This window comes from Choristoneura fumiferana, chromosome 5, assembly GCF_025370935.1.
Source record: "Choristoneura fumiferana chromosome 5, NRCan_CFum_1, whole genome shotgun sequence".
Taxonomy (NCBI): Eukaryota; Metazoa; Arthropoda; class Insecta; order Lepidoptera; family Tortricidae; genus Choristoneura; species Choristoneura fumiferana.
Genome location: NC_133476.1, coordinates 11956164 through 11972228, shown reverse-complemented (window position 1 = coordinate 11972228; position 16065 = coordinate 11956164). Strand labels below are relative to the sequence as shown.

Genomic DNA, 16065 nt, shown 5'->3' with positions numbered 1-16065 from the left:
AAGATTGTCAAAAAAATCGTAGTGAAATTGATTATGAATAGGTTCTCAACTGCACAGAGTACATTATTGTAACTGAATTCAACTGTAACTGCATATCGCGTGGGTCAAATCTTACAGTTAATTAAAGTTAAAGTGAAAATTATTATTTTTTTAACAAAAATTTCAATTTTCAGTCAATTTGTAAAGGGGTATAAAAATAGGAAAGCCAAAATTATAAAGTGTCGTACAGAGCGTTGCGAATGATGACCTTATTAATAAGGAACTGAATACCAACCACTGCCCCTTTGTTCTCAGGTATCCGAAATCCCAAAAGTCCAGATGCCAAGTCTTGGCAGGCAATGGCCGCCAAAGAGTTAAGGGTTGAGGCTACAGTTCTGTGAAAATAATTCAGAATAACTGATCATTAATCAACCTACAATGTCTAAGTAGTTCAGACAAAGGTGAATGACCGCATTGTATGTAAACAGATGTACAGGTACCTATATTGTATGTACAGTCAAGAGCAAAGATATCGACACGGCCACAGTTACAAAAAATTGTATACACGTCCTTAATGTTAAGTGCATAAAATCGTGTAGACATATTTTTGTAACTGGCCGTATCGATATTTTTACACTTGACTGTACGATGTACCTATTTAGTTATGTTCGTTTACCTTAGAAGTACTCGTATATTCATTCACATCCAAAATTCAGAAGTAATGGGGAATTCACGGGAATTAATAGCTAAGTTGTTCATAGAGCCTAGTCTCTAATAAAAGTCTCCATCTCGATACTAAGTAGTCAGCGCCATTAATAAAATGCGCTATGCGAACTGACTCTTTAGTGAGCTGCTGCCTAAATTGGAATTCTTGTTCGGAACTGTTCTGAAACCGGTATGCTACTGGACTTTTCTGGTTAGTCCTTAATTCTGGAACCAAGCGCGTATTGCGTTAGTTACTGGGAAGCATCTGTTTCGCGACGGTCTTCGAACTCTTGCAGATACGAAACGGAATTTCAGTGCTTCAAAACTATAATCCTAAAGTTTGTGGTTAGGTTTTTTATCGTGTGGTCACGTTTTTTAAGGTTTTTGGATGAAATAGACAAAGTGATTTTGTATTAAACAATCGATAGGACCGATCGAAAGTGAGAATAAAATGTGCTTTACGAAGACATCTATATAAAATGAAACTTGCTACTTCTCGAATCTCGACCACATGTGCAAGACGTACGTAAATATGTGAGACAAATGTACGTTTTCACTCAAATTATCGATTTACCAACGATTTATGTTCCTATTAAGTAATCAATATAGGCACACCACTCAAATACAATCTATTCTATACCATCATACAAACGCGAACAATAATAGGTGTGCGTTAATTACCTATCGAAGCACTAAACCTAGAGTATTACGATTCCTGTGCCACAGTTGAGTGATATCGTTCATCAGTGTTTTGAAGTATCGAGGTATCTAATATTTTTTTACTTTTTGGGTCAATTCACACTAAGACGTGATGCAACACCTATAAATAAACGCGTACTAATTTGATGTAAGGTCAACCGGGGCTAATGCGTCACAATACATTAAACAGCATATTTATCAGATTATAACAAACACATGATGTATCATATTAAATATATTGACCCGGATAACTCACGTCTTAAATCGAGTTTAGCTCGTCATGTTTCGGGCTAATCCGTAGCCCTTCGTCGTATATTTAATATGAGTGAGCCTCGCGGTATTTTCACATTATGTATCCTTAAAAGCTCTAAATTATGATTAGTGCCATTATGGCATTTTTAATAACTTCTACGTGTAAATTACGTTTTTGTAAAGGCTGGGATTTTTAGACGCTATAACCGCAGGTAGGGTGAAAGCGTCTTTTACTAGTATTATGTGATCGGATTGGTCGGAATGATTTTAATAGGGACAATTTTATAAAATCACACATGACAAAGTTTATTATTAGGTTGTACGCTAAATTCTAACCTTAGTTAAGATTTTAGAACAAAAATATTCGGGGCTATAGCGTCTAATTGACCTCGTTTATTATAGACGCATTGAAAAAAAGAGCTCGGCTACGACATCTAGTGATCATTTTTTTGTACTGTGTTGTGCCAAAGTCTTTAAAAAAATGGCGTGAGTAGTTCTAAATGATGATTTTCTTATGATAATTGGAATGGACGCATTAGCCCCTTAGACGACATAGCCCCGGTTGACCTTATCTAAATAAATAACAGAAGATCAGAGATCTTCAATCGATTCGATTGTCATAAACGATTAATAGACATCATTTCAAATAGAAGGTGTCTTCAAATTAATTCGAAATATTTCAATAGATGACGGGGTTAGTTTGACCGAATACCTTTGTGAGGAAATTTCATATAAAAAAATCAAGATGAAGTCACCCCTTTGATACTAACGTATCAAATGAAATCGGAAATACATAAATATCAATTATGATGAAAAAAATCTTAAAAAACATTTACAGGAGTGTTAAGCTAAACTAATCCAACTATTTGCTGAAATAACCAGCATATTTTTGAGAGGCAGTAAGTATACATTTTGCTTTCTCAAGGAATCGGCCTCTCAAAATTGATTTGAACATGGTCTCATATGCTTAACAGTGGCAAAAACAGAGAGAAGCAGAAATACTTACCCGAGGCTGGCGGCGAAGATGCCGGCGACGAAGAAGCCCGGCACGCCGCGCGCGTCGCCGAGCTGCCGCACCACGTACAGTGGCAGCAGCCGGTCCGACGCGTTGATCACCCGCGCCTGAGGTTTGTACACACGTTATTATACTCGTACCTTGACAAGTTCTTACGTGGCACTCGGTTACAGTCATCATTTGCCGCACTTATCGTAAGAATCTTGATAATGAAAGCATTCTCCCTGCGACAGGGTTCTACTGAGTGTCAGGTACGAAGTTATCAAGGTCCTGGCCATCTTTTGTCAAATAATGGAACAATAATAGCAGAAACAAATGTTCATTTACTAGGTAATTACCTTTTACTATAGGTATGTACTATAATAAAGTTAATTTATTAGTATAAAACGACTTAAAAAATAAACTTTTTTTTGGACTCTTAGGGGCTGTTTCACCATGCATTGCCGTCTCTATTTGTTTTGTTCGAATAGACGGAGACGGCATCACATTTAACCGTCAGTTAACACTAATCAATGGATGGTGAAACAGCCCCTTAGTTTGGGACTAGGTCAAATGGTGTAAAGTGTCCCATGATATTATTACATTTAATCTTAGGCGACGATTTTACTTTATGCACTACTTGGAGCTTGAGAAGTCTATGAAAGAGATTATGTTGCCTAGATCCAGCATAAAAACTATGTTTACGAGCATAAGAAGTGCAAAAACGATATTTTATCAGTCTACCAGTTATTGATGAATGTAGAGGAAGCGAGCGTTGTATGCCAGATCGTAGCAAGTGGAAGGATGTAGTCTCTGCCAACCCCGTTGGAAAAGAGGCGTGATTTTATGTATGTATCTAATCTAAATCGTAGCGGTTTACATTCACCAGTCACTTGCGATCCGAACGTTTATCGATCTTAAAGAAACACGTCGGTATTTCTTCAAGATCTATAAACATTCGAATCGCATGTAACTGGTGAATGTAAACCACTAAGATTTAGATTTTGATTGCATCTATTCAAATATTTTGCGTAATCGTATCGATAACTAGTATAAATAGGCTTATCTTACCATTCGTTTACTTAGTTTACTAGTGCCAACGAGCGAGTTACTTTAGCTTTAAATCAAATACTAAAAGTTGTTCATTTTGAAAGAAAGAAAGCAAAATGATTTTCATCACACTTCTCGTCAATGATGTTATTCCATGCCTGTATACTAAAGGACAATCGGGGAGATAACTCCCGATTCACGAATAGTTTTTCTTATCAAGGAAGTTATGTATGACTTTAGTTTTAATAACCTAAAATAATATAATATTTCATTTTTATTACAAGATTTTTTGCTGACTGTACCTACATTGTCACCCAAACTACCTAGATTTGCATACCAAATTTCAAGTCGATGCTATTAACCGTTTAAGAGTTCCGTCCTGTGGAGACGATCTTGGCTGGACTACCAGGATGTCACTACTAGATTATTGTGTTGTCACGCGATTTACATAAGTATTCCAAATTTCTAGTCAATCTGACTACTGGAAGTTGGTCAAATATAACGTGCAAGATTTGATTACAGACAGACAGACAGACAACGGGACAGGTTAAACAAAATAAAAGCTTGTAAAAAGATCATACTAAAGAGGTTTCAAGTCAGCCAACATTTTATTTACATTTTTAAAACTTAGCTATCAATTTTACACCATAAAAATTTTCCACGCATCATGAAACTTTCGGTATTTTTGTAGATATTTTTTTAGCATGTTGGAATAATTAGCTTAGTATTATTTATGGTAGACGACTCAAAAAAAGCGACAATCAGGGGGGGCTACTACTCAATTCGAAAATAGAAGTTCGTATCGTTTTGCTGACGCAAATATTATTTAATACGACAGTGAGAGGGACGGTTCGATACGAACTTCGATTTTCAAATTTTGTTGTAGCCCCTGTATTGGCGGGTAGCCATTATTTTATTCAGTTGTTTTCTTAGCGTCTTTCTTTTGCCGAGCTGTGAAGTGTTTCGGCACAAAATAATTTTATTTTATGCATTTTTTCCTCGCAATGTGATGAAAATCATTGTTTGTAAAGCCGTAAGGAGATAAACTCGAGTCATTAAAAGTTAGTAAGTAATCTCCTTCTTACGCCCCTCTATGCACAATGTACTATTATTAACGGCCCCAACAGTACCACCACCAAACACAAAAACAATAATACTTATATTACTAATAAGCATAATTTACATCGTTCGGTGATGACACCTATTGTCACCGAAAAAACCGCCCAAGAGCGTGTCGGACACGCCCAAAATAGGGTTCCGTAGGCATTATGAAAAAATTAAGTAATATTTTTCTAAGGATTTCGTATTTTATACGGAATCTTCCAAGTTTAGGTATACCTAATTTATACCTTAGGCTGCTATTTACTCTTAAACTACTAATAATTCTCAAGCAAACTTAGCCGTTATATTTTTTTTTATTTCAACTCCAAATTTGTTACTTTTACGGGTATCCCGTGAAACCATATCGAAAATACAAACTGAGACATGGATGCACAGAAAAACCAGAAAAAGAGACCGGCGCTGGGAATCGAAACCAGGTCCTCAGCAATCCGTGCTGCGTGCTATAACCCCTACACCACCGCTGGACAGGGATCTAGACACGATTTTTTCCTATGCATACATATCTCAGGTTGCTTATTTCTACTACGCTACTTATGCAGCAGCACTAGCGACATCTATGTTCCGCTCTCATCGAGAGACGTCACACTCTTTCTACGATATCCCACACCATAGGGTTCGATGAGAAAAAAAAATCACCCCCACTTTACGTCTATGGGAGGTACCTACCCTAAAAAAAAATTTATTTGATTTTTTTATTGTACCATTTTGTCGGCATAGTTTACATATTATCCGTGCAAAATTACAACTTTCTAGCATTGATAGTCCCTGAGCAAAGCCGCGGACGGACAGACAGACAAACAGACATGGCGAAATTATAAGGGTTCCGTTTTTTCCATTTTGGCTCCGGAACCCTAAAAATGGATATTTGATACTTGGATAGGCGAAACAGTAAAGGGGGGCTCGGGAGGCGGAGCCACCCGCAATAAAGAAATTTCAGGTAACATGATTGCTCAACTATAGGTTAGGTTAGGTTAGTATTTTGTCAAGGCGCGAAGGGCTTAACTAGGCGGGATATTGCGGAGCTCCGTCGACTTCGCCTCAGAGTCGTTAAATTGAATATTTGCCTTCCAGACATAAAATTAGTGGTAACAATATTCGGAATAAAATTTTTATACCTATGATACAATCGACGAATCAATGTACATACAAATGTTATAGGAATGTGAATACAAATGTTATAGGTACTAAACAATTTATCGCCCAAAAAATATTATGAAAAACAATTTCGACCAAAAAAATTTAGACAATTCAATCTTTAGACACAACGTTCGTTATGCAAAAAATATGTTGCGAAACAATTTTACTTATGCAAAAGAATTTTAGACCAGCCGATATACACTATACATACACCCTAATTTAACTTTAAAAGTTTGCCAGCAAGTCGCGCGTTGTAATGGCTTAAGTTAAGATACTGGGTATGTCTACAGTATTGTTAATTTATGATCATGACTCATGAAGTAAGCGTCAGGTTTATTAAAGGATTGACCTATTAATAAGTGTGGAAATCTTGTAGGTAGTTGGTAAATGATTAGAAATTTGCTAAGACCTGTCTGGTCTAGCTCGTGCGTAGTGCTAAATAGCTAGCTAATTAATTCTGACAGATTATCAAGGTGCACTTATTAAGCAAATTTTTGGTTTACCTGATGGAAGTCAATATCTTTTTGAAATGTAACGTGTTGTGAAAAATAATGTGTTCTTTAATAACAATAAGTTTTTGATTGCTGAAAGCATCGCTAGAATTTAAAAAGTTATTAGTTTTTTTTATTAATGTTTGTTGAAATAAAGTTCAATTTAGAAAAAATATTCTAGTTACTTAAGTAGGTTTTTTTGTAAGGTTACGGTGCGTAAATTGTCTGTAACCGCATTTTACACAACACATTACTATCTTATTGATGGTGTACAATAAAACGCATAGGTAACACTAAATAAGCATAGTTTTATTAAGCTACTTTATCAACATAACTTTATAACATAACTAAGTCCTCTAAAGACAAAAAATATAGCGATAAATAAATGACGTATCAAAAATGACCAAAAATTACTTTTAAAATTTTTCTTTTTTAATTTTATTAATGGATCAAAAATGGCTTTTAAAATTTAAGGTACAAGTAAAACCTCCTTTTTCAATCCACACAAAAATATTCCTTTTCATTTCATTACCATGCCTTAGGCGCTGTAATCGTTCATTCACCGTTACCTATCATATTTTCGTTTTCTATAGATTTTTTTTTTACCGAACAATAGACGAACACTGGTAACGTGTACTTACACACACTGATAAAATTGTCTTCTGATGGACAAAGTTATTTTTTTTACATTTTGCTACCTTTTTGTAGGATAGGATAGGTAAGGAAATGGTAGTTATGCCTAAATTTGGTTTTCATCTCTCCTGTTCGGAAAGTTTAATTTTCATGGGTAGATAACCGGGTGGAAAATTGCGTTTTCATCTCTAGGGTATAAAAGTATTCTTTTTAATAATCTTAGTCTTTGATAAGAATTATCAAAATATTATAATTGAATGAAACATTTTTTTTTGAAAATATACAAAATTAAAAAAAAAACAAATTAAACGAAAACATTTTTCTTATCTACGGCAAAATTCAAACCCGTAAGTACAATTGAGTACCGGGGAACGGGGAATCCGACCAACCAATAGAAAATTTTAATCGTTTGCATACGCTAATGCGTGTGGTGTCATCTACATATTTTATAGCAATTACAGGTACGCAAAAAATGTCATAATCTACTTACTATGTGGAATGCCATTTTTGAAAAAAAAAGCTGAAATACCTTCTTACTTTACTTATGTATCGCCTCGAATGATTCAAAATGTTGTAAAAACAGATAAACCAACTTATTCTGTACCAATAACGTTCTAATTATTAAGTTACTTCACAATGCAAGGGGGTTAACCCACATAACACATCGTTAGCTGATGTACTTGCGAATTCACGGTGCGTTTACCTGAATTGGATCACAATCAGCATAATGGGCTGCCAACACGGCGCCGGTGACGAAATTAATGGAGTACACGACGATGAGGCCCACGGCGGAGACCCAGAGGGCCACTCGCGCCTGTGCGATGCGCTCCACCGACAAGTACTTTTGCACTGAAGCTTGGTTGGTGCAGAACATGCTGGTCCAATACATGGTGCCGCCCACCACCACCGACCAGAAGGAGTGACGGACCGTGGGGTTCGGGTCCATGCTGTAACAAGTTGTATGCATCATTCAAAGATCAAATAAAAACCGGCCAAGAGTGTGTCGGACATGCCCGAAATAGGGTTCCGTAGTCATTACGAAAAAATTAAGTAATATTTTTCTGAGGATTTCGTATTTTATACGGAATCTTCCAAGTTTAGGTATATTTTATACCTTAGGCTGCTATTTACTCTTAAACTACTAAAAATTCTTACTACCATTCTGAATTTTTTCAAAATTTTCCACCCATCGGTTTAGATTTTAGAGGGGGGGGGACGCTCGATTTAATGAAAATTTGCTATTTAAAGTTGAATATTTCGCGAACACATCACTGAATCGAAAAATCGTCTTTGCAAACCCCTAATGGTTTTAAAAGACCTATCCAACGATACCCAACACAATAGGGTTGGATGAGAAAAAAAACACCCCCACTTTACGTCTATGGGAGGTACCCTAAAATGTTTTTTGAATTTTTTCATGTACCATTTTGTTGGTACAGTTTACATACCTATATATCCGTACAAAATTACAGCTTTCTAGCATTGATAGTGCCTGAGCAAAGCCACGGACGGAAGGACAGACAGACAGACAGACATGGCGAAACTACAAGGGTTCCGTTTTTGCCATTTTGGCTCCGGAACCCTAAAAAAAGTACCTATAGACAGAGTTCTGCGGAGGGCAAAGTGAGGCCGGTTTAAACTACGCCTTGCAGTGTGCAATGTGCACGCAAGTGCAACCAGACTTAAAGTCATCTCTGATTATGGATTTTTTGGCGCGTTTAAAATCTCTGCCATTCTCGTACCGATGGATTATCCTACCATTAAACTTATTTTAAAATATAAGTGGATTATAAAAATGTTAATAGAACAATAATATATTATAACTAAAGGTAATATATATATATATATATATATATATATAGGTTTACATAATATGTGCAAAGATTTGTGTTACAGATACTTACTAAAATCTACTTAATTACATAGCCTGGGTTCTCTCTTTCTTTCATTAAAAAATATTATTGATTCAGAATGCCAGCTAAATAAAAAGCATTAAATAGGTTAAAGTAATAAAATAATGCCTCTTGTTTTCAGCGAACCTTATCAACATTTCAATAATATAAGTTGATAATTTAACATCACAACTGTAATATTTGTGAAATGGGGTGTTATACTGATAGTGTTTACTAAAGCTAACGCTAGTAGATAATTGTAACGTAATAATTAGGTTAAGGCAACGATGGGCGGATAAAACATTGAAGATTTGCTAAGCTATCCGGTAAATGTTATCATTCTAATAATACAATGTTGCTTCCAAAACGTTAAGATTAGAAATCTAGACGATGAAGCAATCTTAATTGGGATTTTACGACTGTTCGTATTTCTAGGCAGAACTACTACCATGAGTTTACAGTGACCGTACTCGATAGCGACGGCGTAAATTCTTTGTATGGAGAATTGTACAGCGCCTTTACAAATAATTTACGCCGTCGCTATCGAGTACGGTCACTGTAAACTCATGGTAGTGGTACAGAACTGCGTACACGCCGCGCGGCGCGGCGAGTGGCTTTTTTGCGGTTTCTCAGGCAGACAACCCGTTCAACCCGTGACCCTTTACCGGGTAATTGCTATGCATTCCATTACTAAACTCACTCGTTTGCACAATCGAGACTTATAACGTAACGTTTACGATTGAAGAAAAAATGTTGGTGCTTCGAGCATCTCGATGGGTGCTATTTAGGATCACGCTCGTAAATATCCTTTAAAAATAACACTTAAATAAAGTACCTACATATTAACTTAGAAAAAAAAACAAATGGTCGGTTTAAAAAGGTAATTGGAAAGCACGGTATAAGTACAATATTAATACCATTCATTCATCACCACCCTCAACTCCAACTGCTCACTACATTCAGCTGTCTTCGGGCCATTCACTACACACAGGTTCTTATTTTGGCCTACGCTTCCGAAAATAATATTGACAGCTAGGTACCTACGTGTTTACAAGTAAATTTGAAGTACACACGTAATAATATTTGTGTTACAATCACTGTAACAGGTTACTTACATCACATCATGCGTGGAAAGTTTTCACTTTATAGAAAGCGAATTCTAAAATCATTCGTAGCCATCACTCAAGTTGAATTAAATAAGACGTTTATCTGCTGTTAACATTTGAAAACTTTTAGCCGGTTTGAAATATAGCTTGATTTGTTACACTGCGGTGAACTTTGAATGCCATTCTAGTACATACTTACTTAGGTACAACAACATACCTCGAAGTGAGACGGGCTATACCAAAGACACGTACAACCACTGCTTCTCTTCTATTCCCAGCGAAGGTTAAAGACGTCTAAGTGTATTCATGGTATCCCACTAATATCTATTATGAATCCCATCAAAAACATAAATTTCAAATGAGAACCTAGTTCAATGTTATGATATGTCCTTGGTTGTTGACTTTAACGACAAAAGAGGTGAGATCTAAATGGGTGCCATTTCAATGGTCAGTCCTGAAAATTACTTATAAAAACATAAAATATTTTATAACAACTTAAAATATATTCTTTTTGTAACTGTCTGACTTGGCTAGTTCTCATATACGAAGTACCTACCTACTAAAACCAGTCATAGAAGAGCCTTATGCTCGATAGCTAGTTTCTTACCAGTGAGCCAAATTTGTGGAAGAATAAAAATATAAGAACATACAGCTTCAGAACTTGTGAAGGGTAGGTACAATATAATTCGTATATGAAAACTGCCAAGTCAGACAATATATTCAATATATTTTTATTGTCAGTTTTAATATATTTTCCTAAGTTTTAAGAAGAAATTATTTTTAAGTTGTTATAAAATATTTAAATTATATTGACCCGGATAACTCACGTCTTAAATCGAGTTTAGCTCGACATGTTTCGGGCTAACCCGTAGCCCTTCCTCTTGGGAGCAACGCGATTCGGCGGCTGCTGCAACACGCGCACTGCACGCCGCCGCTCAGAGCGGAAATTTAGAGCGGAATTTAAAATGAGTGAGTCTCACGGTAGTTTCATGTTCAAAATTATATAACATTTTATGTTGTTTTAATTTAAGTACCTATATAAATTTCAGGACTGACTAATGAACTTGGCACCCATTTAGATCTCACTCTTTTGTCGTTGAAGTCAACAACCAATACTTAATATATATCATAAATGTTGAACTTGGCTCTCATTTCAGATTTATGTTTTTGATGGGATATCATTACATTTTGTACAGTAATTATTTAATAACTATTATTTAATTATTTATAGTAATACCTAATGATCTTACACTATTGATGTGCACCAAATATTAAAATAATAATTACTACCAAATCCCAATTAATAACGTAATAAATACGAAAGTCGACTATACTCTTAGTTACAAGTAGTTGTAAGTATTCAAACGGATGATTGGATAAAAAAATAAGGGTGGTATTCCACTCGCTCGCTATATATTCATTTGAAGACCTTAAATCCACATAATGACCAGGCTGTAATCAATTTTGATTGCTATTTCTTACTTTACAGGCACTTAAGTAAGTACAGGTACCTGCTATAAGTAGGTAAGTGTTCCTTCCTAATAGAATCAATTAATTGAAAAATTATAATAAAATGATAAAAATGTACTAGTCTTGGTGTGGTCTGGGACTGTCTAGAACACAATTTGACTACATTTGATTTTTGCCTATAGCTTAAAGTGCATTGGATTGAACACTTAAATCTACTAAAACGCAAATTGACTAGTGCACATTTTTCCTACATAGGCTACATAGCATATTGACATGAACCCAAATTGTCCGGACATCCAGGTAAAAAAAATATTTCCCATCTTTTAATGTTTACCAAGTTTATTATTGTTTACTGAAGCTTATTTTCACAAACGCGTTTTTTCCCAATTTTAACCGACACAGAAATATAGGTAGGTTTATGTTGCATCGGCCACATATGTATCTCGCAAGTCTCGATATATGAGCCAAATTTGACATGTGAAATAGTTTTGAATTATGAGGAGGTCAAAGGTGGTTCCAAATGGTTTGTCTAATATTGGCTTGGCTTGACACGCTACCGCGTGTCTAGATGCGAAAATTTGTAAGTCTGTTTGTTTGTTACATCTTCACGTCTAAACCGCTGAATCGATTTAGATGAAATTCATATACAGATAGTTTGAGTCCCGGGGAAGGACGTAAGATAGTATTTATTCCGGAACATTTCACAGTTCCCACGGGATAGCAATAAACGTATTCTACGAAGGCGGACTTGCGGGCAACAGCTAGTAATATATATTTTATGAGTTTATAAAAAAAGTCTTTAAATAATTATAACGGTGTATAATCGTATAATGGCAAAATAAATAATACTTGCAGAAATAAGGACCGGGTAAAAGTAAGCTTTACTCGTAACAGTGCGTTTGACATGGTTTGCTTTCCTATTTAATCCACCTACCCAGAGCATACCTACCTGCCTTGTGAAAACTTTCTATCTAGACTGTCCTGATGTGAATTTCTGGACATATCTGTCTTAGCTTATATAAGTAGTTCAAAAAACCAAAAACACGCTAAAACGGCTCTATTATCAGATCATGAAATCTACCTTTGGTTAAAATACACCCTAAGACTATCTACCATGCCCAAATATGGCTAGGTTATGTCGTTCTGTCTTAAATCCGTGTCAGCCTGACTGATTCATCATCAGACCCTGAATACCATGCTTACCAGGTCAAAATACATCTTCCGACTATTCTAACAAGCCACAATACTTACAACAATAAGACGTGGATGAAAATCAAGTTGAAACATTCCGTTACATTAATTGTTAAATAAATAAATAATAAATAAATTACACGGGACAATTGACTCCAATATAATTGACCTATTTAGTCCCATATTAAGCAAGCTTGTTTTATGGATACTATAGGCACCGTTATACTTATATAAATACATACTTAAATACATATTAAACGTCCAAGACCCGAGAAAAAACATTCGTATTATTCATACAAATATCTGCACCGGCCGGGAATCGAACCTGGAACCTCAAGGTTCGTATATACTCAGGTTCTCTAAACAATTGGCTATCCGGTCGTCAAATAGATAAATTATGACAAGCGTGTAAAAATTGCCATATCATGGTAGGGGTATTTACTCAAAGAAGTGCAGTCTTTCGGTGCGGCGCGCGTGCTCCCACACGGCGTCCAGTCCGCCGACGCGTGCGGCGCCCATGCCCAGCACCACTGCCAGCGAGCCAATCAGCACCGCCGATTGAAACGTATCAGTCATTATCACTGCTTTCATGCCACCCTAAATTAACAATGAAAATACTGCTTTCACTAAGTTCCATGCAATAGGGTCTCCCCAAACCTATCGACGCGGAATCGGCTTTAGCCGATCAAAATAGTACATTGTGTCTTAAGGGCGGTAAATAAAGAATTACGAACGAAACCAATCTATTAGAAGCCCGAAGTTGAAGACTGAGGGCTTTAATGAGTCGATGTTCGTAATTCTAGTACCGCCCGTGCGACATACAATGTTTTTCATCACATTTGCGAGTAAAATTTTGTATTTGTAAAAGAAAAAATATAATTGTTCCAAATATTGGCGATACCTTAGGCTGCGCTCTTGGCAGCGCTGCATGCCCTCCCCCTCCCTCAGCATGTGCATGTGGTCCTGCTGCTACACCATGCGCAGCACCATCAGTACGGGCACGGACTCATTTACCGACCTTGGGCTTCATGGCAAGAAAATGTGTACGCGCAATGACTGATTTACCGACCACGGGTTTCATGACAAGCACATTAAGGTCGAGGGTCGAGGGTTTTATTTGGGGGGTTGCAATCAAGGTAGCCTTCATGTTTTGACACTGTTTACGAGCAAGTGTGATGAAAAACTCTATGTCAACGCAATAAGAGCGAAAAAGACGTCCATCGGCTCGGCCGACGCGAAACGACGTTTACTGACGGGAAGAAGTCTTTTTCGCTCTTATTGCGTGGACATGCAGCGTTTTTTGGTCGGTTTTAGCCGATTCCACGATTTCCACGTCGATAGATGTGGGGAGACCCTTAGGCTATAAACGAGTATACAAGTGCGTTTGGTCTATAGGGTGATGACACCAGTCATGGACAAGGACCAACAATGCATTTTTCCTTTATTGCAAACAGAAACTACTTTTTTTTAAACTAATAACACTAATATGATGATCATAACTAGTACTATGATGATCATAGTACTGAATGGTGGGTGAGCTACTACTGTGCTTATCATGTCCATAATTGGTGCCGTCACCCTAATACCTACAAATTATTTGGTATTGAATTTAAACAGGTGAGAATATAAAATTTACAGGTAGATTGGGAGTACTTACTTGCGATGCATAAAATATACAAACAACATATACTAGCGTAACAGCTAAATATGTGTTCAATCCCGTTACTGTAAAAAAAATAACAAATATAATTAAGTACCTATTGAATGTCGATTTTCTTGTGGTCCGAATGAACCATTAATAGATAGGCGTGTACACCACCTTGATGGAATACTTACCTAAAAGTTGGAGCCGTTTTAGGTAAGTATTCCATCATGGTGGTGTACACGCCTTTGTCCAAAGTCGCGAAGCATATCAGGACACCCAAGGATGTCGTTCCCTTCCAAACACCGGGTGTTTATAGGGTTGATTGTAGTTGTGGTAGTTCCTATATCGGACAGACGAAAAGAAAAATAGCTGAAAGGGTCAAGGAACACATTGCAGCTGTTAAAAATCGCCAGGTAAACAAGTCAGCCATAGCCGAGCATTTGTTGGAGTCAGGGCCAAACCACTGGATTGAGCTTCACAATCCCAAAATTCTGTCCACGGTACGTCATTTTTACTCAAGAATGGTACGTGAAGCAGTTGAAATAAAAAAGCATAAGAATTTCAACCGGGACGATGGGTATAAGCTTTCATCTTCGTGGAATCCTGTTATTAATAAGTGTCGGTTTCGGAAAAAATGTTCGGAGGGACAATCCGACGTTGTTCGTGCTGTGTATCGGTGTGATAGGGTGACTAATAAAAGTGACCAAGTGCGTGTAGTTCGTGATACGAGTGCCGGTACTATTAGTGATCAAGTGCGGGTAGTTCGAAGAACTCGCGCTGCTAGGCAGACTTGACACCCCACACTTCAGTCTTCTCGTGACCACGGCAACTGTAACGTTGCCGAAACGCCGAGGTAAATATTACTCGTGTATAAATAGCGTGATAAGTCCCGTTTATGGTATTTTGACTATGAGCTATTTAGCTTTTAACCTTCTAAATCCCTAATGCTTTTTCTATGCTTTAAAAAAATCCCTGTGATCTCCATTCGCAACGTGTGTTCCGTGATAATAATATTTTTTATATATCTCCCGGTGTGATGATCCATTTTTTATATGCTGTGAGTGTTTTTCTCGTTGTACGGCTTTTAATGTTCATTAAATTTTATTTCAATGAAAATTCTACGTTGTTTAATTTATGTCAGCATGTCTAGGGGTTTACGAGCACCTTAAGTGTCCTTAGACCACTAGCTATGTTACACTACCTACAATGTGAAATAATCATTGTTTGTGAATTTCACACGGAATTAGACTTGAATGTACACACACCGTACTATAGGGAAGAGTTAAATACTGTGCGTTCTTCAAGACTAAAAAATATTTATAAAGAGTTACTAATTGTCGGGACTATTTTCTAGGCAGATATTGATGTTAAGCAAGTATCCTCATAACTGAATTTGTACGAACGGTATTGTTATGACCATAACTCTACCTCAGACTCTTTTATGGATGATCAGTAAGCGGTCAACTATTCACAGAAATTCGTTTAGCCTTATTAATCACTAGCACATGATTGGAAAACAACTTTCGCTTTGTATACGTAATTGAACTATTATTCAGTGTCATGAATATAAATTCATTCTTTTCGTTTACGCTCATGAAAGTGGCATTACTACCGCGAATATGTGTGGATTACACTATGGCTTCAATGTGCATTTTTAACACTGCCGTGCTTGAGCGCATTCTTTATGATTTTTTAGTAC

General features: G+C 36.6%; 1 protein-coding gene across 1 annotated transcript in view; it reads right to left on the bottom strand.

Moving 5' to 3' along the window:
- Window positions 1-16065, bottom strand: part of LOC141428131 (sodium-coupled monocarboxylate transporter 1) — a 44249-nt gene that overhangs the window by 8153 nt on the left and 20031 nt on the right. Inside the window, exons 5-9 of the mRNA XM_074087898.1 lie at window positions 14379-14446; window positions 13164-13318; window positions 7766-8009; window positions 2642-2757; window positions 275-374 (exon numbers count right to left, since the gene is read on the bottom strand). Of these exons, the coding sequence (XP_073943999.1) occupies window positions 275-374; window positions 2642-2757; window positions 7766-8009; window positions 13164-13318; window positions 14379-14446 (683 nt within the window). The remainder of the gene's footprint in view (window positions 1-274; window positions 375-2641; window positions 2758-7765; window positions 8010-13163; window positions 13319-14378; window positions 14447-16065) is intronic.